Below are 26148 nucleotides of genomic sequence, written 5' to 3' on the forward strand. Positions count from 1 at the left end.
TGGATATTGGGATTTCCTTTCTTAAGACTCTACAAATGGTCCAACTTTTGGGTATTCATAAGATCTTGTAGCTAAAAATGCTTTGCAAATACCACCTTTACTGCATCATAAGTAGCCCACCCTTACTTCTTTGCCAGCCATGCCACCACCTTCTTCCATATGCATGATTCAAACACTGCTTCCTAATGGGATACTTTTGATTGGGAAAATGTATGCCGTAGGCTACCTCAAACTACTAAATAAAGATATTAGGGTCCTATGATGTTGATCACTTGAACTTAGGAAAGGGGATGTTAGGCACCATTGAATGGCAATAAGGGGAAATAGAAGGAACGATAATTCGGGCTGCCAAGGAGAAGTATTGACCAAGTAGCTTTAATGGTGTCATAAGGGCAATTTGTAGACAAGATGGAGATCCTTAGGATGGATGAAGCAATCTCAACTGTGGAGGGTGTGGTGATGCAAGAATCCCATCCTTGTTTGACTCCTCATTACTACAAGAAGTGAATAAGCTAGGAACCTTCAGAGTGTGTACATGTCGATGCTCATGCCACGAACATTGTTTGACCACAAGAGTAATGGATGGTGTCAATGGTGGTGCACAGATTGGATGTTGTATGCGCGCGTAGTGAGCGCCGGAAGGTCCCCAAGAACAAAAGAACTCTACTTTTTGCACAAAACTCAAGGTAGAAAGCATGCACGACATGAACAAGAGACCAATTGGGTGCAATCTCCCCCTATGCCTTGTGTGAGCGCTCCACAAAGCATATATTTTATGTATTAATCATCTTCAAGCTCAAATAATAGCCCAAATTACAAAATAGCATGCTTTTGGCTTTTGAGTTTGCTTTAGCACAAAATAGAAATAAAGCTAATGAGCCGGCACCCAAAGAGTCAGGCATACCCAATACAATGTCCAAATACAAATAACATAATCGTGCGCCCATGCGCATACAAAATAATAAATAAATATCCAACGCCTCAATAAATAGGCGTGACAAAATATAGGCGCCATGCCTAAGGTATGCGCCCATCAAAATATAAGTGTTAACTTGAATACACGCTATCCTCCAATGCTTTCCTCCGCCACTGCTGCTATCTCTACACATCAACTGAAGCATTCACAATTGTTAGTAAAATAATACAATTAAATCGAGAGAGAGAGAGAGAGAGAGGATCCTCAAGCCAAATAGATAAGACATGAGGTTACAAGCAACCATAGTACTAAAGTAGTAATGTCATAACAATTTTAGAGAAGCAAGTTCAAAGTTTAGGATATAGTTAATTGGGAAGGTGTTTAGAGAGAGGAGAGAGGGGGAGAGGAGAGGGAGGGGGGTAAACACCGTCGCCTTACAAGATCTGCGCTTGCACGAGTACTCGGTAGTGTCATTTCACGAATATCTAAATCAAATGATCTTTAAGAATTTTACAGGTTTAGATTGTAAGTTCCAATTTTGTTTTCTTGCATCCAGAAGTTTTGCTAGCTAGCGTGTGGCTCGAGGCCGTTACAGTACTGATTCCGGTTATGGCTGCCCCGACAGCACAGGATGAAGCTTCTGACAGCCATAAGTAGTTTTACTCTTAGCGTCCTCCTTTCCCTGAGTTCAGGAGTCGCAGAAGTTAATATATCAAGTCTGACACTAGGGTTTATTTCATACAACAGGCTCAAGGACCTGTTCAAAGAAACCGATGGTGGCCGGCAGCGTTTCCTGCTAGAACTGGAGTTCGTCCATTGCCTTGCCAATCCTACGTATATACACTGTAAGCTCCGTTTTTTCCAAAAGGAAAGGAATACAAGGGCACTGAATGGCCTGGCTTATTAAGAAGCAACAGGCATTGCACGCAGTACATAAGAAGATAGTCCTTATTTTCCATATTTCAGAAATTTGATAGTACTTATAAGATAACAAAAAGAAGTTTGATGTTACTATGCGTTAATTAAATGTCAGATGTCCCATATTTCAGCTAGAGAACTGACAGGTCGAGCATATGTAAATAAATCACGTGTATTATGTAGTTTATATAACGTTTGTGTACACACTGCTGCTTTTGATGACAGCACAATGTAGTGTACAACAAACAGATCTTATGTAGTGTCTGGTGAGCAGGTATCTGCACCATTTTCAGCTTTTGAGACTACCACCACCTATGTTTCCCTTTTTTGTTTTCTTTTTTTTGGGGGGGGTCGGTGGGGGAGGTGAGGAGAGTGACATTTGCTGCCATAGGCTTGCATTTGCACTCCTGGCATGGCATCTGCATTGCTAGAGTAGCAAGGTGCGTGAGGATTTCTTCCTTGATGGCTGCAATATCTATGATGAGGTGCTTTGTTGTCTCTGCTTGCTCAAATCAGGGTGCATTGGATGAGTCTTCTATCTCTACCTCTATCCTCTTTTGCAGAGTCTATCTCACACAATGCTTTGGTGCTGCAGAGATTGAAGGATAATGCCATTCTTGATACCTACTATCTTTGGGATGTTGCCACTGATCTTATTCCTTGATTGAGTCAATGCTTGAGCTGGTACAGTTTGCTAGCCTCTTTCAGGGTTTCACTCCTTGTATGTCATGCTGGAGGTTTATTGACATGCTTTTTTGTGGTAGATTCTTGAAGTAGAAGGGGTTTTATTAATAAGATGGAGCAACTACACTGTACGAAGACATTCTTACTGTAATGCTCAGCTGATTACAATTTCAGCACTAGAGCATTGCTTCTAACTTCTAATTAGGTGCCATAAGCCCACCAAATCAAGGGAATTGATGGTATCCCAGTGATGGAACTATGAAACCAGACTTCCTTCTTGCCAAGGGAGGTAAATAACCTTATTAAATACTAACTACAACCAACATAAAATTCACAGAAAGTGAAAATGCAAATGTCACCACTTGATCTTTGACATTGTATGCTCTAGTGGCCCCAAAACTAGCACCCCTTGTAGTATTTCTTTAACTTGTGTTGCTAAAGGTTAGAGTATACTAAGATCTAACTTAATCTCCTTCAATCTTCAATACATCTTATTGTCCATAGTGACCAGCAAGCCTTCAAATCAATTTGTGCCTTGGTTTGCTTGGGGATTGTCCTTCAATTTGCTTCTTGGAGATGACAAAGTTTGCCTTGAAGTTAGCGTCGGCTAACTAATCTCTTGAAATTCTTTGAAATCACCAAAGTTCAATTGTTGAATTTCAAGTACTTTGCATACTAGTACACCATCTCTACTCTTTTTCTTACATTGAATACACATCCAATTCATGCTTATCCATCTTAACTCACGTCGGTCTCCGTGTGGTGCCGAGAACCATGATAGATGAAGATGAAGTACCTCGACTGGAAGACTAAGGTAGAAGATATTACTATGATAGCATCAAGAGAAATGTTGCACGATGTGCCTCGGGAAAATCCTCCATACTAGTAGAAGATCAAATTACCTAGCAAGATGAAACCATGATGGGGAATAATGCATATCCCATATCTCCAGCTCAATAAAGGACTGTGGTAAACGAGTATGGTAGCGCTACATTGAAATACAAAACCCTACCAGAGAGATGAGAATTTGTAAAATAGAGATTAGTAGTGAGATGCTCCAAAGATTAATAGTGAGATTAGTAGTGAGATGACCAAAATTTTTTAGTTCTTTTCGCGAAGAAAGTTTGAATTTTCTCTTTCCTTAGTATTTTCTCTCATCTCCCAGTCTTTCTATAGCTTTGCTCTGAAGATTACAACTGTCATGACGACATGTACTTTTGAAATCTCACTTGACACGTTGATTAATTTTTAATCACATAGTTAAATAAATGTTGCACATGCATGGTGTAACTGGGGTTAGAGTAAATTTACGAGCCTGGGACATGAGGAAATCATGGGATGTCAAAGGTAAAAGTTGCTATAAGTTATACCAGACAAGTACTTGGTGGTATCTGGTGCCAGTTGTTGGCCTAGGTCATTCATTTGGCCATAAGTGTCAGTTGGTCACACTAGAGAAATGACGTTTAATGGTACCTAACGCCAATCTGATGGTCAAAGATGATGAAGAGACACTCGAGAATGGAAGTTGCCCAACCAATTTAATTATTGGCCAGTCAGATTATTTTTCAGGACGTCGAAATAATTATTATTTAGTTTTCAGTGTTTAAAGACTGAAAAATAATATTTAATTATGGATAATGTTGGAAAAACCATTTGGGAAGGTTGCCACTTGTTAAAATTGCCCATGCAAGAGAGGTTGGAGAGAGACATTTTAGTATGTTCAGCTTGCAAGAGAGAGGGACGAGATGCTGCTGGTTTGATTTGCAGCCATTGCAAGATCTTGTGAGGCAACCAAGGGCAGGAGAAGACCAATCAACGGCGCGAGTTCACTTCTCATCTCTTTTCTCAGTTTTGTAGGGATTACGGCATTTAGGTGGAGTATTCCCATCCAAATGCACCATCGGAGAATGGTGTGGCGGAGCGTGCGAATCAGACCATGGTGGAGATGGCCCGATCCATGCTGGAGTATAGAAGTCTTCCTCGTACCCTTTGGGTTGAGGTGGTGGCTACAGCGGTATACATATGCAACCGCTCTTCTACTTCGGCATTGTAGGACATGACTCTTTATGAGGCTTTCTTTGGGAAGAAGCCTTCCGTGTCCCACTTTCTTTGGATGTGATGCTTTTGTCTATATGGACAAGAAGAAGAGGAAGACCAAGCTCGACTCTATGTCGAGACAGCTTATCTTTGTAGGCTATAGCATGATCACGAAGGGATATTGGCTCTACGATCCGACGACACGGAAGATTGAGGTAAGCAAGGATGTGATCTTCGATGAGGCTGCGGCCTCCGAGGATCCGATTGATGGTTCTCTTACAGGTGATTCTTCGTCACCATTGATTGACCCTCCCCCAGCTTCTCTCCCTTCTCTTCCTTCTAGGTTGCCTCTTAGCGCCCCTTTTTCATCGGCTCCTCCCCTTCCTATTCCTCCTCCTTCTATACCCTCTACTTCGGCTTTCTCTCCCCCATTGGTGGACGTGTCTCCTTCTTCGAGTACTTCCATCCCTTCAGCCTCCCCTCAGGAGTCTTCTAGGGATACATAGCCATCTGATGTGGAGCCTTCTTCAGATGAGGAGAATCTACCTTTCCTTGGTGAGGGGGAGCCCCTTTCCCAGATAGGTCCTTTGCAAGTTCCTGAGGCTATTCGGTCTCCCTTGCAGCAGGAGTCTCTTAGGATTCCTTTGTGGTATCGCCGGCTCATGCAGGATTCAGGTGTTACTCACTTTCCTGCTTCTTCTACAGGTCCACGCAGATTAGCTTGATTACAGGCCCAGCGGGAGAGTTCACTCTGTGTGAACTATGCTCTTATGTCTCAGATTCTTTAGGATTTCAAGCCTTCCACTGTTGAGGAGGCTCTTGCACAGGATGTTTGTAGACAGGCTATGTAGGCAGAGCTTGATTCCATTGCATGAAATCATACTTGGGAGTTTGTACCGCATCCCAAGAAGCGGAAGGTGATAGGTGTGAAATGGGTCTTTAAGACCAAGTATCTAGTAGATGGTTCCTTGGACAAACATAAAGCTAGGCTTGTTGCCAAGGGTTTTGCACAACAGGCAGGATTGGATTACTTTGAGACCTTTGCTCCGATAGCTCGGATGTCTACCATTCGAGTTATTTTGGCTCTTGCAGCTCACCACCATTGGTCTGTTTACCAGATGGACGTCAAGTCAGCTTTCCTGAATGGCATCCTTGAGGAGGAGATCTATGTTTTACAGCCTCCAAGTTTTCTTGTGCAAGGAAAGGAGGATCATGTCTACAGGTTGCGGAAGGCCCTTTATGGGCTGAAGCAGGCTCCTTGTGCTTGGTACCAGAGGATTGGCTGCTTCTTTCTACATAGTGGTTTTGAGCACTCCGATCATGACCCCAACCTCTACTTTCGGGTTGTGGGTGACCTTTGTGTTTTATTGATCTTGTATGTGGATGATCTTATCATACAGGGAGCGACATTTAGGAGGTGGATCACACTCCGTCTATTCTACAGTAGGAGTTTGACACTTCTTTCTTGGATTGGAGATTTATCAGATGGCACATGGCATCTTTATTTCGCAGTACAAGTACATCTCCGAGCTTCTTTTGGAGTTTTGTACGGTCGAGTGTTGGCCTATTTCATGCCCCATGGACCCTGAGTCCAAGCTTGTGGCAGATGGAGTTCTCTTTACAGATGCTACCCCTTTCAAGTGCCTTGTTGGCTCTCTCATCTGGCTTATTTATACTCGGTCGGATATTTCTTTTGTGGTGGCATTGTTGTATTCTTTTATGAAGACTCCTACATAAGATCACTGGAGGGCAGCCTTGCATGTCCTTTAGTTTTTGTAGGGGACTCGATCCTATGGGATCATGTATGGAGAGGGGTCACTCTTTCTGGATGGTGTGATTTTGATTGGGCAGGTGATGTGGATTCGAGATGATCCACTATAGGCTATGTTGTCATCCTTGGATCCGATGCTTGTCTCTTGGAGCAGCAAGAAGCAGTCTACTGTAGCACTTTCTTCTACAGCGGCTGAGTATTGGGCCTTATGTTCGACCGCTATGGAGGCAGTTTGGCTCCGTCGGATGCTGGTAGAGATTGGATTTCCATAGTCTAGACCTATGGAGCTGCGTGTGGAGAACTAGGTGCCCTTGCTCTGGTGAAGAACCTGGTGTTTCATGCTCGCACGAAGCACATTGAGGTTCAGTATCACTATGTTCGGGAGCGAATCATGGATTCGGAGCTGGCGGTGGCCTATTGTCCCTCGGCAGACAATGCGGCTGATCTCTTCTCAAAATCTTTGCCTCAGGCTTCTTTGCTTCATCACACGCTGTTGTTAGGTCTTTAAACCCTCCTAGGATCTGAGAGGGGGTGTTATCCTGTCCTATTTCATTGTCAATTTGTCATCTCCTGGTTGTGAGCTCGTGTCAAAGTTTGGCAGGAGATAGAGGAGCTTTGATTGTTTTGTGTGTTGCTAGTTTTTTGTTTGCATTCCCTTCTCTAGTGGCACTCAGCCTGTTTTGGCCTCTATGTGCAGTCAACCACTTTTTGGGTAGGGCAGCCACTTTAGGAGCAGGTCGGCCACTTTCTAGGGCTGAGCCCTTAGGGTGTCTAGTTTAGGAGTTGGGGGGCTATATATAGCAGCCCACTGTTTTTGCAGATTTCAGCATACTCTCTCTTTGTTCCCACTCTGGCATTTGTGTTGCCACTGTTTCCAACCTGATCTGGTGCCTGTTGAGATTCAGCAATCAGACTCACTGACAGCCTCTTTGTATGGAGCTTCAGGGCCAAGGACATGCAGGCTTACCTATCCCATATGCACAGTGGTGCCTACTGCAGTTTCCTACTTTCCTATAAAGCATTGTACTTGCTTCCTTTTCTTAATGCAATGATAGTACTCTTTTCTTATCAGTAAAGTGTCAGTGTCATTGTCCACATACACAAGATTGTGTTTATGAGTCCAAGTCTCAATCTTGGAACCTAATTCACTTGTGTAACAAACAGTGTCTTTGTCTTCTCCATCATGAGTTTACTCTTCTCCTTTCATCCACCATAACTAACTGCCATGTCCTAGATCCGGCTCATTCCGACATGGTATCAGAGCTCTCTGCTCTTCCAGCTCTTCTTTATCTTTCCTCAGCTCGGCTTGAGTTCATGACTTTACTCCCAGCTCCATTCTCACTCTACCTTCAATGAAGCTCCAATGGCTGCCATAGCCTGCAGGACCCTGCCTCCTTGGAGCTCTTAGATCTCTTGAACCAGGCAATATCTCCCCAAGCTCTCTTTTGGAGGATCATTCCTTGACTCCCTGCGCTCCTTCCTGGCACATCACAGAGGCACATTGGCAACCGACAGCCCTGGCATTTTGATTTTTCATCCTCACTGTCCAGATCTGCGCCTGTCCTGGTTCGTACAGCCGTTCGTCTCCCACGCAGCGCAATCTGGTCCACGACCTTAGGGCTTTGGAAGCCCATGTCATAAGCTCTCTATCCATAAAAAAAGTTTGGAAAATGATCAAGGCTACAGCCCACACAGACTGAAAAACCAGGCCCCTATCTCAGAAACCCTAATTCCACCATAGCCAAAATCTCCCAAGCTCATTTTTCTCTCATTTTCTCACTCCTGCCACTAAACCAAGCTAAAGCCTACTAAATCTGAAGTTCCCAGCATCAAATCAAGGAGGGGAAGATTTGGATTTTGAAGATCTTGAAGAATTTTGCAGATTTGGAAGACTCAAGGAAGAAGATACAAACATAGTGTCCATTGACACTCATCTAGTGCTCTTAGCACTTGTGTCTTGTGACACAACCAACTCTTCTGCTGCTGAAATCTGAGAAATTGGTGCTGATTTGCTGCTGCTTCAGCCATCCAACATGGGAAAAGACTCTCCAAATTTTCGGTTCAAGGGAGTCGGGTTTCACACCTGGCAAACCCGCATCAAGCTCATCCTGATGAAGAAGGGTCTCTGGGCCATCACAAATGGCAAAGAGAAGAAACCTCGAGATGCGGACCTTGCAGTTACTTGGCAAAAGAATGATGACAAGGCACAAGCCATCATTAAACTGGAATTGGATGACAACTACATCCATCATGTGGATGCCTGTGACACGTCCCATGACACTTGGGACAAATTGGATACCTTATTTGGTGCATAGTCAAAGTCGTCTAAGTATGGTCTATTGATTGAATTTTTTCGACTTGATATGAAGCCTCATACATCCCTGGCATCCCATCTAAATTACATGGAAAGTCTCCTAACCCAACTTGCAGGGATAAAGCTAAAAATGGATGAAGATGTTTGTATTGGTGTCTTGTTAAAAAGTCTGCCTTCTACCTATGATAATGTATCAACCACTCTAACCAATATGCCTGATCCTCAACTTGTTGATATTAAAGCCTCTCTGTTAGCGGAAGAAAAGAAACTTAAAAGCAAAGAAGAGCCTAGCACTTCAAAGGATGAACAAATGTTATATGTAAACAACAGATACAAAGGCAAAAAGGAACCGCTCTTTTGTGAGTTCTGCAAAAAGACCGGACACACTGAGAAGTTCTATCATGCTAGGAAGAGGTCCCAAAAGGCCTATTTTGCAGCTGTGAAAGAAGAAGAAGACCATGGACCAAAAGATGAAGATGAAGACCATCAGGATCGGAAGGACAAGACTCATCAGTCCTTCTACTCTCATTACTCTGATAGACTGTTTTAAAAGCCTTGTATTTCCTTGCCCTAATGCTTCTTGTCATAAGCTTTGTAAACTCCTCATGTAACTTGGCATTACAGTCCCTGTACACTTTGTGAGGCCCCTGTTACAGCCTCTGGATGTCCATCATGTTTTGGTGCCCACACTTAGCATTTTCTGCGACAGCCTCTGGTGTCTACCATGTTTGTGGTGTGCCCACACTTTGCAGGTGGTTCTCATTATAGCCTCCACACACTTTGTGCATTTCTAGTTGTGATTGAGGAGGGGTGTTGAGATTCGGCAATCACACTCCACTGACAGCCTCTTTGTATGGAGCTTCAGGGCCAAGGACATGCAGGCTTACCTATCCCATATGCACAGTGGTGCCTACTGCAGTTTCCTACTTTCCTATAAAGCATTGTACTTGCTTCCTTTTCTTAATGCAATGATAGTACTCTTTTCTTATCAGTAAAGTGTCAGTGTCATTGTCCACATACACAAGATTGCGTTTATGAGTCCAAGTCTCAATCTTGGAACCTAATTCACTTGTGTAACAAGCAGTGTCTTTGTCTTCTCCATCATGAGTTTACTCTTCTCCTTTCATCCACCATAACTAACTGCCATGTCCTAGATCCGGCTCATTTCGACAGTGCCCTCACTGATGCTCCGGGCTGCGTGTAGGGATTGATCAGTCCACAGCTTTGTATTCAGCATTCATTTCAGTCAGTGCAGATTTTCTTCCTTCATTTTCTGCTCTCTCTCTGTCTCTCTCTCTCTCTCTCTCCCTCTGTGTTCGTGTTTCTTCTTCCGTGTGCACTCTCACATTTCCATCTCCATCAAAGCAGGTGAAGGTCAATTGACTATCCGAATCAAGGGCAAATTAGTTTGAAGTTTGTTGGTCATTTTGGACAGCAAGGGAAGTTGGAATACTGAACGGGATTGGGAGAATCCCATTGTACATAAACTTATTCTTCAATTAAGTTAAATAAATATCGAAAGGGGCGCCGGTTTTGGGGCCAACAATGTGTCCATTGTCCAAGATTGTAAGCTAATTTGCATTTCTCAGTTTTGTAATAAATATTACTATACCAAAAACAAACATGATAAGTTATCACATAGAATCTTTAATGGTGGTCTATCAATTAACTTTAATTTATCTAAGAGCATTTGAATCCATAAACCCTCCTTTGTAGCCAAAGCCACTGCAACATATTCAGCTTCAGCTGAAGATAAAGTCATTGCAATCTGCTTTTTTGATTGCCAAGTGACCGGTCCATCGGAACTGGTGAACACAAACCTGGAAGTAGAGCAACGGGTATATCCCCCCCCCCCTATTCAACTTCAGCCGAAGATAAAGTCATTGCAATCTGCTTTTTTGATTGCCAAGTGACCGGTCCATCGGAACTGGTGAACACAAACCTGGAAGTAGAGCAACGGGTATCCCCCCCCCCCCGGCAATCCGAGTCAGACCACCCAATAAGAAGCAAAGGATGACGAAGAGATTGGTCTCGTTGAAAATGGAGGCCCAAGTTACTAGTAAATGCAGGTAGCGTAAATTACCATCCATCCACGGAAGGAAGGCTGGTTTTATGGTTTCGTTGTCGGGATTACCACTCAATCCCTTGATTTGGTAGGCTCGAGATATCTGATTGCAAGCCAAAGCTTTGTGCTAGTGCTGATTTTTACTCTCAGCTGAGAAATCACAGCAATATGTCTTCATATAGTGAGATGGACTCAAGTAGTGATGAGGCCTCTCAGTATGTACATTCACATGGGAATGGAGGAAATGCAAATGCAATGATTGACCTTGGACAAGGCTTAGACCATGGACAACAATCTGAAAATGTTGCCGTTGGGCAAGATGCACGGCCTTTAGGCAGAAGGAGGCTGATGACCAGCAAAGTGAAGAGGAATTTGATGACTAGATTAAGAATCGGATGAGGACAACAGCAAATCTCTTTGCTGGATTGGCAAAGGATTCTCAATTTTCCTAATTTTTGAATGCTCCAAAGGATAGCAAAGGCAAGAAGAAGACGTCTTTTACACCTTCGGGATAGCAAGATGCATCGAAGATAATGCCAAACCCTTCATTTGAAGCTCCCAAATATGCTAATGAAATAAAACAGTTGGTACTTACGGGGCAAGGAATGCAAATGCAAGGCCATCGCGTAAGCGCCAATCCAATGGATTTCGGATAGCTACGCATGCATGCTATGATGGGGCAGCCAGAATTTTTTGGTGGAAGTATGATTTTTCATGCTATGGTTGGACAAGGATTGCATATGGGAATGTATGGCACAAATCCCTATGGTATGCAGCAACCAATGCATGGTGTGCAAGGCCCAATGTATTCGGGTATGGTTGGAAATATGCAAAACCCTATGTATGGCAGCATTGGCTTGATGCCTGGACACAAAGTAGCATGTTTGGTACTGCATATGTACCCTCGAATGCTTATGGGGCTCAAGGAATGAATGTTGGTCATGCAAATGCTCTGTTTGGCGTTGGTTTTGATGTAAATTTAGCAAATGCACCCTTTTTGCAGCAGCCGGTGTATAATAACTTGACACCCAAAGGGGCAGCAAAACACTATGATCAGGGTGGAAAAGCAGTGAAGTTTAAGTCCTTCAGTGGTGTATAAGATAGGCTGAAAGCTTTGACTTTCATTTAGTAGTTTGATGGAGCTTATTTAGGGGGGAACTTCATAGAGTCCTCGAAAATTCGAAAGGCAGTCACTTTCTTGAAAGGGAATGTATTACAGTGGTGGTTACCTCTTTTGATACAAGGTAGAGCACTGTCAACGTGGGTACAATTCAAGCAAATGTTTGCATCGAATTGGTTGACAAGTACCTTTGAGGTGGATATCATGAAAGCTTGGAATAAGCTGGATACTAAGGAATGTAAGAATTTGGAGTAATATAATAAGAAGTTTTGGAATGCATTGTTGCCTAGGACATTGTGTTCAATGAACTATGTGAGCATAGGCTGGTTATCAATGACAAGAAAAGTGAATTCTTCTTGCATGAAATCCACTTTTTGTTGCTTATTGTATTGGTTGATGGTATTTGCAATGACGCTGCAAAGGTTGAGGCAATACGATCATGACCATCTTTGAGGAATGTGCATGAGATCCGTAGCTCCTTGGGTTTATGTTCTTACTACAGGAAGTATGTACATGGGTTTGCTGAAATTGCACGGTGTATAAAAGAATTTGCAGGTCTGTGAGAAAGAGTTGAATTCTTCACGGTGCATAAAAGAATTTGTAGGTCTATGGGAAAGAGCCCTTGGTTGTAATTCATGCATTGTCTACGTGGAAACATTATTTGTTGGGGGCTGATTTTACAGTGCAGACAAACCATCCAACTTTAAGGTACTTTCTGACGCAGACAAAGTTGTCAGAGAAGCATATGAGATGGGCAAAATCTCTCTCTATGTTTCATTTTCAAATTATACATATTGATGGGAAAAAGAATGTTGTGACCGATGCACTGTCACATAAGCCACAAATTTGAGCTGTCAGCATGGTTTATCACACTCAGTTAGATGCCATGAAAGAGCAATATATTGTTGATTCGGGCTTTGCTTATGTTTTTGTGTCAAAATCTGCTCGAGTATCAAAATCTTATCCAGCTCCTCAACCTCAAGCTGAATTTCAGCAGACATATTCTTTGGCACATCACCATGAAAAGGCCTCAACAAACTGACATGAAAGGCATTGTGTATCCACCAACGTGGAGGTAATTTCAGCCAATATGCCACATCACTGATCTTCTCCAACACCTAGAAGGACCCATAGTATCTCATACTCAGCTTCTTCCTTTCATCTTTTTCAACGTTACCTTTTCAAAGCACAATAATATATAATCACCCTCTACATATTGCAAAGCACGTTTGTGGTGATCAACTGTCCTCTTTTGCTTTTCTTGCGATCTTTAAAGTGCATATTTTATCTTTGCATAGGCTATAGTTTGGACAATAGGTGGTATCTTCTTGCCACCCTCAACCATCTCAAATGGAGCTTTGCCCGTAGAACTATACATTATATTATTATAAGCAAACTCAACCAAGGACAAATACTGCTTTTGATGTGTCTTGTAGTCTAAAACATAGCATCTCAAAAGATCTAACACTGTGAAATTTACTTCCTCAGATTGATCATCTATCTACAGATGAAAGGATGATGAGAATTTCAATGTGGCACCTATATTCTCAAACAACCCCTTCCAAAATAAACTAGTCATCTGGGGGTCTCGATTACTAATGATCGACTCTAACATACCATGATACTTAAAGATGTGCTGTAAAAACAATCATGCCATATGATTAGCCTTTATTTTATTTCTCACCAAAATAAAATGGGCTTGTATGCTAAACCTGTAAATGATAGTCTAAATCCAATCATTCCTTGTAGATGTATTAGCAAGCTAAAAAATAAAGTCCATGCAATGCTCTGCCAAGGTCTATCTGGAATAGGCAAGGGCTGTAACAAGCCCAACATCTTTTACCTATCATGCTTTACCTTTTGGCATACGATGCATGTCTTAACAAACTATTCTACATCATGCTTCGAAGCTTTACCTAGACGCCTTTTAGTTAGAGCCGACTCGGACTCCGTCAGGTTCAACAGAGCAAGGGTGCGAAGTATTACCTGATACTCGAGGGGGAGGTAGCATACTCCTCAGGTTATGGACAGCTCTTGTATGTAGTGGATCTCGGATGTATTTAGTATGCATCCAAAGTATTGCGCTGACAGTATGTTTGCCATGAGGTCACTACTTAGTGTACCAATCACTGTGAGATATATACAGATGAGTATGAGTTTCACCCAGGCATTAGAACTATACTTTTGCATCAGCTTATGATCAATTTGGTATAAATTTTACCTCAATTTTGAGACAATTTTTGATAAGCTTTAGCTCAATTTTTTATTAACTTGAGAACTGTTTGTGGTTACTTTTGGGATCAACTTTGCATTGATTGCTGGTTAGTTTTTGCAATGAGTTTGTGATCAATTTGGGATCACATTTGCAGCAGTCTGTGATCAGTTCTCAAATCAAGAAGTAATCAGTTTATGATCGGATTATGCTCAGTTTTCAATGGTTTACATCTAGTTCCATGGACAACAGCATATGTTATAATGCCATTGATGTTTTAACCATGGTTTATGCTTGGTTTTGCTATCCTATGGTTTGATTTTGCCAGATGTGTTGGGCTCATGAAAAATAGGCATGTCACATGATAAATTAGCAATGGTTTTCAGATTCTTTGCGAGTCTTATGTTATGTTATGATTGCTTGGTAATTTTAAGCATGTGTTGGGCATATGGAATGGTTGAGCAACAATGTGCAATGTTGTGTTAACTATGATGCCTTGTGGAAATTCCAATCCACTGTTTTGCTTTTGATGCATTTGGCAGTGCAATCGAGGACAATTGCAAGGATTTTAAGGGAGAGGGTTGTTATGAGGACATGTACTTTTAAAACCTCACTTTACATGTGGATTACTTTTTAATCACATGGTTAAGTAAATGTTGCACATGTGTGGTGTCAGTGGAGTTTGAGTAAATTTACGAGCACGGGACTCGAGGAAATCACGGGATATCAAAGGCAAAAGTTGCTTTAAGTTATGCCGCATAGGTATTTGGTGATATTCGGTACTAGTTGTTGGCCTAGGTCATTCATTTTGGCCATAAGTGTCAGTTGGCGATACTAGAGAAGTGGCCTTTAATGGTACTTAACACCAATTTGATGGTCAAAGATGACGTAGAGACACTTGAGAATAGAAATTGCCTAGCCAATTTAATTATTGGCTAGTCAGGGCATCGAAATAATTATTAGATTAATTTTTAGTATTTAAAAACTAAAAATTAATATTTAATTGTGGATAATGCTGAAAAAACCATTTGGAAAGGTTGCCACTTGTTAAAAATGCCCATGTAAGATCGAAAAACGTGTTTAGAGGTTGAGAGAGGCATTTTAGTGTATTCAGTTTGCAAGAGAGAGGGAGGAGATGCCGCTGGTCTGATTTGCAGCCATTGAAGGACCTTTTGAGGTAGCTAAGGGCAAGACAAGACCAATCAACAGCAGGTGACAACATCTATAGGCTATTGAGATAGGGTAGGAGTAGTAAATAATTGATTATCTTTAGTTCTTTGCATCTACAAGCTGTTGAGACAGGGTAGTAGTAGTAAATGATAGATTTTCTTCAGTTGTTCGCAAAGAAAGTCTGAAATTTTTTTCCCCTCAGCTTTCTCTCTCATCTCCGAACCTTTCTATTAGTCTTGCTTTAAAGATTACATCATTGAGATTACTAGAGGCTGAGAAATTTAGATTTCTTTGTTGTAAACCCTAATGTGCAGTGGAAATTAGGGTTTAGCATAAGCCTTGGGAAGTGTGCTAGAAATTTGAAGCTCCAATACTTGGATTCAACAGGGCTAAATCTATTTTTAGTGAAATTCAAGTGGAGGGACCAGCAAATCAAGGGATTTGGGGCATTTTCCATCTCCATCAAAGCGGGTAAAGGCCAACTAATTGCCTGAATCAAGGGGCAAATCAGATTGAAGACTTGTTGGTCATTTTGGACAGCAAGGGGAGCTTCTTCAATTAAGTTAAATAAATATTGAAAGGGGCACTAGTTTTAGAACTAACAGGATGTCCATTATCCAAGATTGTAAGTTAATTTAATAAATGTTATTGCTGTAACTAAGTTGTAATTAGGGAAATACTACCCATCCACGGAAGGAAGACTGGTTTGAACAGCATAATTAGGGCTTAGGAGCAGCCTCGGGAAGGGTGCTAGAAATTGGAACTTCCAAGACTTGGATTCAATAGGGCTGAAGAAGTTTTCAATTAAATTCAAGTGGAGGGACTAGCAAATCAATAAATTTGAGGCATTTTCCATCTCTATTAAAGCAGGTGAAGGCTAATTGATTGCCCGAATCAAGGGGCAAATCAGATTGAAGACTTCTTGGTCATTTTGGACAACAAGGGGAGTTGGAATACCGAAAAGGATTGGGAAAATCCCATTGTACATTAACTTTTTCTTCAATTAAGTTAAAGAAGTACTGAAAGGGGTGCCAATTTTGGGGCCAATAGGGTGTCCATTGTCCAAGATTGTGAGTTAATTTGCATTTCTAAGTTTTGTAATAAATGTTGCTGTTGTAACTAAGTTATAATTAGGGAATTACCACCCATCCATAGAAGGAAGGCTGGTTTCATGGTTCAATTTTGGGATACCATTAAATCCTTTGAATTGGTGGGCCCGTGGCACTGATTGCGGCTTGGGACTATTACATTAGTGTTGAAATTGCTCTTAGTAGTGAATTACAGACATCATGTCTTCACATGGTGATATGGGATCAAGTGGAGAGGATGCATCACTCCTTGGTTAGTCACGTAGTGAAGGGGAAAATGCAATGATTGATGTTGGATATGGTTCTCAAGATGGCCAGCAAGCTGAAAATATGGAAAATGATCCAAATGTTGGCACTTCAATGCATAATAATTTTGATGACCAGCAAGGGGCTGAAGAATTTGATGATAGCTTCAAGGATCGAATGCATACAACAGCAAATCTTTTAGCTGAATTGGCAAAGGATCCCCGGTTTTCTTGATTCGCAAATGCCCCAAGGAAGGATAACAAAGGCAAAGAGAAGAAGAATCGAAGGAAATGCCTAAGCCTTCTTTAGAAGAGCCCAAAATGCTTGATGAGCACAAATAGTTGGTACCCGTGGGGCAGCAAGTGCAAATGTATGGCTAACTTGGTAGTGTCAATCCATGGGAACATGGGTAGCAAGGTAATTATGCACATGCAATGATAATTTGGTGGTGGTACCATTTTTCATGCTATGGTTGGACAAGCACCGCATATGGGAATGTATGGCTCAAATCCCTATGGTATGCAGCAGCCAATGCATGGCTCACAACACCCAATGCATTTGGGTAATGCAAATTGAATGTCTAAACCCATGTATGGCAGCATAGGCATGATGCGTGGGGCACAAAGTGGCCCATATGGATATGTATTTGCATCTCAAGGGACTGTTGGAGCACAAGTATTTGGTGCTGGTCATGTAGGAGCATCTTATAGTATTGGTTATTATGTAAATACAACAAATGCACTCTTTTTGCAACAGCCTATTTATGATAACTTAACTCCTATAAGTCCGCCGAAGGACTATGATGAAGGTGGCAAAAGTGTAAAGCTCTTCGAGTGCAAGTGGAAGTCCTAGTACTTCCCTACTTCAAGTTAATCAACCCACAACAAGTAGGGGTGTAATTATATCTACACAAACTCCTGTTGTCAATCTGGTTGTAGCCATGGCACAACCTATCGCAATTCCAGCAGAGGGACACCGGATTTGCCCCCATTAGGAGCATCATTGCCCATTTTCCATGGGTAAGTGGAAGAAGATGGAGAACTCCACATTAAGGAGTTTCAAATACTCATGTTCAATTATCGAATCCAAGACGAAGGACACCTAATGATGTTCTTTAACATGACGTTAAAAGGACTTTTGCAAGCTTTTACGTCTTCACTTTACAAAGCAGGATTAGTATCAATATTTGTAGCATCATGGGCAACACAGAAGCTTGGGCGCAGGCCAACAATGCTTATAGCTGGGCAGTCCGTTTTATGGCGGCATTCAAGATGTGATCACTGATGTCAATATGTCGACAAAAACAAAAGCTTTTCTAAAGCTTTTTTAGCTGCAGATTGGGAGAGAATGATGATTATGAGCTTTTATAGGGGCGGAAGGTGGCGAAGTGGGTAGGGAGGAAGGACGAGGATACTGCTACGACAGAGAGGTCGGAGGTGAAGAAGGACAAGGACGAGGAGGAGATGACGTGGAGACCTCGATGCCTACCGGCTGCTTGCTGTGTGGAGGAAGGAGATAACTTGCACTATTGGAGAGGAGAAGGTAAACAATCTTGCCTCTCTTAAGCGGGCAACTGATGGCAAGTTGTAAGTGTGTTAGAGAAGTTGGAGCTGTGGACAAAGAAGGAAAAGATCGATTGGTGCAATTATCACAGGGGTTCATCTGTTGAAACGTCTATGGCAATCAAAGAAGCAGCTAAAAGACCATCTCAACGGGACTATAGCCATAGTGTCAAAGAAGGACGACTGTGCTTATGTAGCTGCGGGGAAGACGATTGTAGTCACGGGGATGGCGTGCAACTCGATTGAGAGGGCAACAAGAAGCATATGGTGTCAGACGATTTCTTCGTGTGTGCAAGTTTGGGGAGAACTGGCCTAGTTTCGTGAGTCGGCCTAAAGATGCAATAGAGATTATCCAGGAAGCTTCAATCTGATGCTTCAATATGCAAAGGTGACAAAGAGGATCTACGGAGGGAGGATAGTGTAAAAGCAGACTGATTATAGATGAAAAAGCACATAGCTTGAGTGCAACGCAAACTTGGATCAGAAGATCCTTGCCATGCTGGGAAGCCCATGAGATAGAAGCAGCACATGATCAAGAGGAGCAATGCCATTCTAGGGGATCTTATCATGGATAGCAATTAGAGTTCTTTTGTTAATATTCTAGGGAGATGCTGAGTAAAAGCGAATTGCCATTTTTATGGCAAAGAGTAGGAACGTCAAGAGTTGCAACAATGCAAGTTCAATTGATGGACGACCTATTTTGGGCATGTAGAAGACTAAGGATACTCCGAATTGACATGCTATCATGATTGCAAGGGTGAAGATGACTGAGTTTGATTGAAGATCTTTTTCAACATCCTCCTGGTGGCGAGAATTTGAACTACGTCAACTTGCAAGATGCCATTATGTGAAGAAGGGAAGGATCGAGATTAGTACTACTGGATTCTTTAGCTTCATCATTACCAATTGCAAGCAAAGGAGAATAAGTTGAGAGGTATTACACTTGCATGGAGGGAATCTCCACATGAAAATGAAGTTGCAATTCTGAAGAAGAAGCCACTACAAATTGTAAAAAAGATGTAGCCGCCATATTCAATGCATAGAGCAGTAGTAGGATGCCATTTCTAAGAAATCTTTAACATATTGTAATATAGACATTGCCATCCAAACAAATTGATCATATTGCTCTTCATGATTGATATATGAATATTTGGTTTGGCATGTATTCCTTGAAGCTCTCTTGATTGAGCTTTGGATTTTGTAATCTTGCTTGAATTTGTACTTGGATCTTCCATCACGCATAGTGTCCTTGCGGCGAGTGACTTTCATGAATCCCCGCACGAATCCCGTGCGACACTGGTTACTCCTATCATTGGAAAGATTCGTTTGCACATTCAGAGTTATTTGGACAATGAAGAGTTTTTTATTGCTCCATTGGAAGGATGTGATGTTTTGCTTGATATGCGTTGGTGCCATCATGTGCATGGAATGATTGATGATGCTCATGATAAGATTGTGACCCTCTTCCATACATTCAACATACATTCAGGGTACTATAGTTGACAATATGTTTGCTAGGAGATCACTATTCAGTATACTAGTCACCATGTTTGGTATGCAGATGGGTATGGTTTGTATTGCAGCTTTGAAACTGTACATTTGCATTAATTAATGATTATCGGGGTTGATTAACGAATGTTGGTTTTCAGTGTATGATAATTAATATTCAGTGGTATTGAGCTGGTTTTGTGGACAACATCATATGTTATGATGCCAGATGTTTTAGCCATGGTTTATGCTATGCTATGGTTTGTTTTTGCCAGATGAGTTGAGCTCATGAGAAATAGAGGTGTCACATGATAATTCAGTAATGTTTTTGAGATTCATTGTGAGTCTTATGTTATGTTATGTTGGCTGGTAATTCTCAGCATGTGTTGGACATATGAAATGATTGAGCAACAGTGTATAATGTTGTGTTAACTACCTTATGGAAATTCCAGTCTACTATTTTTCTTTTGATGCATTTGGTAGTGCAATCGAGGACAATTGCAAGGATTTTAAGGGGGAGGATTGTCATGAGAACATGTATTTTTGAAACCTCACTTAACATGCGGATTAATTTTTAATCACATGGTTAAGTAAATGTTACACATGTGAGGTGTATCTGGGATTAGAGTAAATTTACGAGTCTGGAACCTGAGGAAATCATGGAATGTCAAAAGCAAAAGTTGCTATAAGTTATGTTGCATAGGTACTTGGTGGTATTGGGTGCTAGTTGTTGGTCTAGGTCATTCATTTGGCTATAAGTGTCAGTTGGCAACATTAGGAAAGTGGTGTTTAATGGTACCTAACGCCAATCTAATGGCTAAAGATGGCGTAAAGACACTTGGAAATGGAAGTTGCCTAGCCAATTTAATTATTGGTTAGTTAGATTATTTTTTCAGACATTGAAATAATTATTAGATTAATTTTTAGTATTTAAAGATTACAAATTAATATTTAATTATTGGTAATGTTGGAAAAACCATGTGGGAAGGTTTCCATTTGGCAAACTTTCCCTTAAAGGTTAGTGGGAGACTGAATAAGAGGAGAAACGCGACCATTCAATTGTTGTGATTGGTGGAGAGCTGTTGGAGCTGATTGAAACTGTTTTTCCTCCATTTTCCAGTAGGAAAGAGCAGATTGGTTGTAGGCAATAGCTCCTGGGGACCCCCAAACTGCAGGTGACAGCAGTTGGGCTGTTGGCGGTAGTGTTTATTGTAGGCAACAATAGGGAGGGTTTCCAAGGTGACAGCATCTACAGGCTGTTGATATAGAGTAGCAGTAGTAAATGACTGATTTTCTTCAGTTCTTCACGAAGAAAGTTTGAAGTTTCTCTCTCCTCAACATTCTCTCTCATCTCCTAGCCTTTCTATAGCCTTCCTATACAGCATTGAGATCACCAGGGGTTGAGAAATTTCAGATTTTGTTGCTATAAACCCTAATGTGGAGTAGAAATTAGGGTTTAGCAATAACCTCAGGAAGCGTCTCCAGAAATGGGAAGCTTCAAGACTTGGATTCAACAAGGCTGAAGGTGTTTTTAGTTAAATTCAAGTGGAGGGACTAGCAAATCAATGAATTCGGGGCATTTTCCATCTCTATCGAAGCGGGTGAAGGCCAATTGATTGCCCGAATCAAGGGGCAAATCAGATTGAAGGCTGATTGGTCATTTTGGACAGCAAGGGGAGTTGGAATACTGAAAGTGATTGGTGAAATCCCATTGTACATCAACTTTTTCTTTAATTAAGTTAAAGAAATACCAAAAGGGGTGGAAGTTTTGGGGCCAATAGGGTGTCCATTGTCCAAGATTGTTAGTTGATTTGCATTTCTCAGTTTTGTAATAAATGTTGTTGTTGTATCTAAGTTGTAATCAGGGAATTACCACCCATCCATGGAAGGAAGGCTGGTTTCGGATAGAAAAGACCCAATGTTTGATTGCTTTAAGATAGTGAAAGACACATTTGATTGCTTACCAATGAATAGTGCTAGGGCTATACATGAAGCGTGCCAATTGAGAGACTCCACATTGAATATCTTGGTGTATATTAGGTAGAAACAATATTGAATAGACATTTGACAGCTTGGTAATAGACATAAGTCAAATGAAGTTCTTGTATCCTCAAGTGTAAACTTGGGACATGTCTCAATTGGAGTAGAGATAGACTTGGAGTCTTGTATTTGAAAATGCTCAAAAAGGTGCCCAATGCGCTTAGACTCTTGTAAGACAATGCCCCTCAACTGTAGTAAACTATATGCCAAGATAGTAGTGTAAGTGGCCAATATTTGTGACATCAAATGCATGCTACAATCCAGCTTTTAAGGTTGCAATCTACATAGAGGTTTGGTCAATAATATATCATCTACGTAATGAATGAGAGTTAAGAGATTATCCCTATCTTTGCAAACATGGAGCGTTCTTTCAGTGTGTGGATTATTAAAGCCAAGAGCAATCAAATATGCATGTATTTCTTTGTACCATGCACTAGGTACCTGTTTCGAACTACAAAGGGCCTTATGCAATCGGCACACTTTGGTCTTTGAGTCTTTCTAAACAAAATCAAGAGGTTGAGTGGTATTACCCTCCTTATGAAGATCACTATTCAGAAAAGTAGTCTTATATCCAATTGATGCACATTCCAATGAAAATGGGTGGTCAAAGCAATAACGTTGCAAATGGTGGCCATATGTGAAGTAGGTGCAAATGTCTTTTCGTAGTCAATCTCATGTTGTTGGGCATAACCTTTGGCAACGAATTGCACCTTGTAGCGATCAATACTACCATTAGATCTACATTTTAGTTTGTAAAATTTAAATCTACCTTATGCTTATGGTGTGCTTGCCAAGAGGCAAGTCATGTAACTCTCATGTGTTATTTTTGTGTATAGAATCCAACTTTGATTGCATGGCTGTCATCCAATGCTCACTTTGAGAAGCATCAACAAAAGAAACGGGCTTTTTATTACATTGTGTAGCAACAAGAACTTGTGCAACAAGATGAGACTAAGCATGTTTAGGGGTTACTTGAGTTTTGCTTGGATAAAGGAACATGCTATTTACTGTCCTTTGAAGTATCTAATAGCCATCTAGAAATGTGTTGAGCTTCTCGAATGGTTGCCCGTTCATGTTGAGCAACATCATTAGCAATATCTTGATCAATGGACTGAATTTCACGCTGCTGATTTTCAGGCAATGATGACTGATTTTGCTGTTGCACCCCTGAATAGGTGGTTGCCAATGACCATTTTCAAGTGCACTATTCTGAAACAAAGGTGGCAAGCTGTCAAACATGTCCATCTGTCCAATAAGTGGCTGATTTTTGTAGTCAATGAAGGGCTGACCTCCATATTATTTGGAGCACGGTGATAGTCTAGAACCTTAGTTGGGCGGTGGATGACATTGGCAAATGTTGTGATAATTTATGTTGGAGAGGTGCTAGTATGGAAATGATGTGTGGTGCCATTCGGCTAGAGGAAAATTAAACATTTAATGCTTGGACTAAGATTAATGAAAGTTAGAAAGACTTTCAAGTGCAATTTGCTGAACGGAGAGAGAGAATTCTTCGAGAAGAGAGAGAATGTGGGGTTAGAGCCAGGAATAGATTCCAACAGCAGTTGTCTGCTGATCAGGGGTCCCAAAATCAGGTCGCTTACTGGTCAGCCCACCCCTGGGAGCTGTCGCCTCCTATTTCTGGGCCAAGATCAGCTGTCATCTACAGTTAGAGCTTGGGCACCTTCCTAAATGCAGTCGCTTGAACTTGGCAGCCCTGAGATGCTGTCTCTTGTTGTTTTCCTGCTTGCTGGTGGTAAAGAACCCTCCTAGCGGAAGCCACCCTGTCTAAAATGAGCTTTCCGCAAGCAGCCTTGCATGGCAGATTTCCTCTCCTTCTAACAAGGGCAAGACTCAGCCCTAGAATTGAATTTTCACAATAATAAATTGTGGAAATTCAAAAAATCCTCTTGTCTTGCCTACAAATTGGTCGCTACCGAGGGTTTCTCAGCCACCTTGTGAAGAGTGCCATAGAATGGAGCCCGGTGATCAAGGAGTTTGCTTATTTACAGCAGATGTGAAGTGGAAGAGAGCAATGGCTATGGTGGCTCTTACACCACTATTGGCCCAGGTATGGAGTTATTGCGTGTGACAGAAAAATGAAGTATACAAGAATATTCAATTATAATAATGATCAATCAATGTACTCAACTGACATGAATCGAAATACAATTGGTCAATAATGATAGTAATGGTGTGCTAAAATACACAAAATGCCTTTAAATAGAAAGCCTTAGGACTAACTATGCTAAGTGTCCTCAAAAAGCGTAGCCCTAAATGTCCTAGATGTCCTAACTGCCTTAATTTTCCTAAGTGACAATTGATGTATCCAGAAAGCTTGTACCAGGGGACAAAGGGCATCAATGGGTAGCCCATAAGATGACTAACAAATATGGATTGAATGAGATGTCCCATCTGTAGGGCTCAGAGAACCTTGCCTTGATACTTAGGTTCCTCTTGAAATTCCACACTTGAGCATGAAAATGACCCATTTGTGATGCAGGACAAGACAGTTGGGGTCATTTTAGTTTTGCTTTTCTCCCCCTTGGAGCTTACACTTATGCAGATGTTTTTAGTGTGTGCATCTTAAGATTTCGGCCTCAATGCTCATATAAAAATGCATGCTGGGTCTTAGAAATGCTTGCATAATGTAGAAGAAATTATAGAAAAGCTTGCTCAAGTTTTGTAAGTGGTAGATGGAAATTTGGAAAAGCTTGCCTAACAAGTTCCCCCATAAGATGCCTTTTATGGACAGAGCTTCTAATGCTCCTCCGTGACTCAGTAATGCATTCAGAAGTAGACGATGACCATACTCATAGGAATAATTGCAGGGTTGGAACCTATGGATCATGGTTACCTTTTAATTGGGAGCTCAGTCTGCAATTTTCAGGAGTTAGGCTATAAAAACTACTAAGTTTTCCACGAAGATTTCGCAGTCCATCATATTTCAACTGTCTTGATGTACTAGTGAATTATGGTTTTCTCCTTGTGCTGTTGCCATGTATTAAACCTCTGCATAAATCCTCTTCATTAGAAAGGACAATTTTGGAGATCTTCTTCTTTCTTGGACTTGTGCATGTAACTCGAGGAGTTACCTACTGTTCTCAGTAGTCTAGTTTGGCAGCCCATTTTCTATTCTCACATTGTGAATCAAATTGATGTAAATTTTTAACCACCTGCAGCATCTTTCACTGTCCATTTCTTTCTTATATGCTCATGTTGAGATTTGAAATTATGGCTTTTGCTTTTGTTCTTCGATTCTATGCACAATCATTGTTTCATTGTACCGTCTATTTTCTAAAAGTATGAATAGGAAGTTGTGTACAATCACTTAATAGCATTCCTTCCTGAAATCAGTACCACATCTGCTTGATTCAGCTGTGATCTTATGTGTTCGTAGGATATTATTCCTTCCTGAAATCATGGGAAATGATCAATGGTGTCTCTGTTTATTGCAATTGACAACCGCAAACAAAAGAGATGCTTTTTTGGTTTTTCACCTTCTTTACCATTAGGTGTGAAAGCTCTTAACTCTCTATGAAAGCTAATGCTTCCACAATCTTTCAGATTTGGCACAGAATCGTTATTTTGAGGATGAAGCATTTGTTGGCTACTTGAAATACTTACAGTACTGGCAGCGACCACAATACATCAAGTTTATTATGTAAGAGTGAAAACTGATGTTTTGAAGAGCATATATTGTAGTCACATTTAGATACCTTTTGGTGGTTATGAATCCCCTCCTACTTGAAGGTACCCTCATGCTTTATTCTTCTTGGAGCTTCTACAGAGCCCTCACTTTCGTAGTGCTATGGCACACCCTACAAACAAGGTAAGCTGTGGCCCAAAGTTCCTACTTATAAGTGTTTTGGAATAAGGAAAAACTCACCATTCAAATCAACACTACAGGAATTGGCACATCGGCAACAGTTTTACTACTGGAAACACTACAGAAATAACCGCTTAAAGCATATACTGCCTCGGCCTCTTCCTGAAGAAGCACCACCACCCCCACCAGCCCCAGCTCCTCAAGTGGCCCAAGTAACAACACAGTCTACAGCACCTATACCAGTCCCAGTCAAGACAGAGAACATTTCAAGGCCACATACAGGCGAAAGGCGGAAACGGAAATATCCCACCACCTGACTGTAATCCTAGGCCACAAAAAATGATGGATTATACCTATTCCAAATAGATATTGCTCTGCTAGCTTCAGTCCTCTCGTTCTTGTAAGCTTCAGTTTTGGTGTATCATGCAAGTAAAGCTGATTCTATACAGGCAACTTGTCACCTCAATTATCAAGTGGGCTTGCGACAATGAAACAAATTATCAAGCTCATTCTATACTGGTGCTTTTGAATGGTAGTGGGGTTGTGGTCAAGAAGCATTAAACAAGAGCCTCACATGCAAATCCAGCTGGAATAGACTGTTAAGATTAATGCTGTATGGGAGCATTAGTGTTGACTGAGATGCTGGTTAATTTGATTCTATGAGATGCTTCTTGTTCTTCCTCTTGAAGAA

General features: G+C 41.3%; 1 protein-coding gene across 1 annotated transcript; it reads left to right on the plus strand.

Moving 5' to 3' along the window:
• Window positions 1–1268: 1268 nt before the first annotated feature.
• On the plus strand, window positions 1269–26148 carry MED31 (SOH1 family protein). Its single transcript, XM_087661920.1, has 6 exons — window positions 1269–1380; window positions 1473–1569; window positions 1664–1761; window positions 25196–25292; window positions 25382–25460; window positions 25538–26148. The coding sequence occupies exons 2-6, from the start codon at window positions 1526–1528 to the stop codon at window positions 25772–25774; spliced, it is 555 nt and encodes a 184-aa protein (XP_087518046.1). The 5' UTR covers window positions 1269–1380; window positions 1473–1525; the 3' UTR covers window positions 25775–26148.

The sequence above is a fragment of the Lygodium microphyllum genome, chromosome 21 (assembly GCF_053477565.2).
Source record: "Lygodium microphyllum isolate KBCC chromosome 21, Lygodium_microphyllum_v1.1.10, whole genome shotgun sequence".
Taxonomy (NCBI): domain Eukaryota; kingdom Viridiplantae; phylum Streptophyta; class Polypodiopsida; order Schizaeales; family Lygodiaceae; genus Lygodium; species Lygodium microphyllum.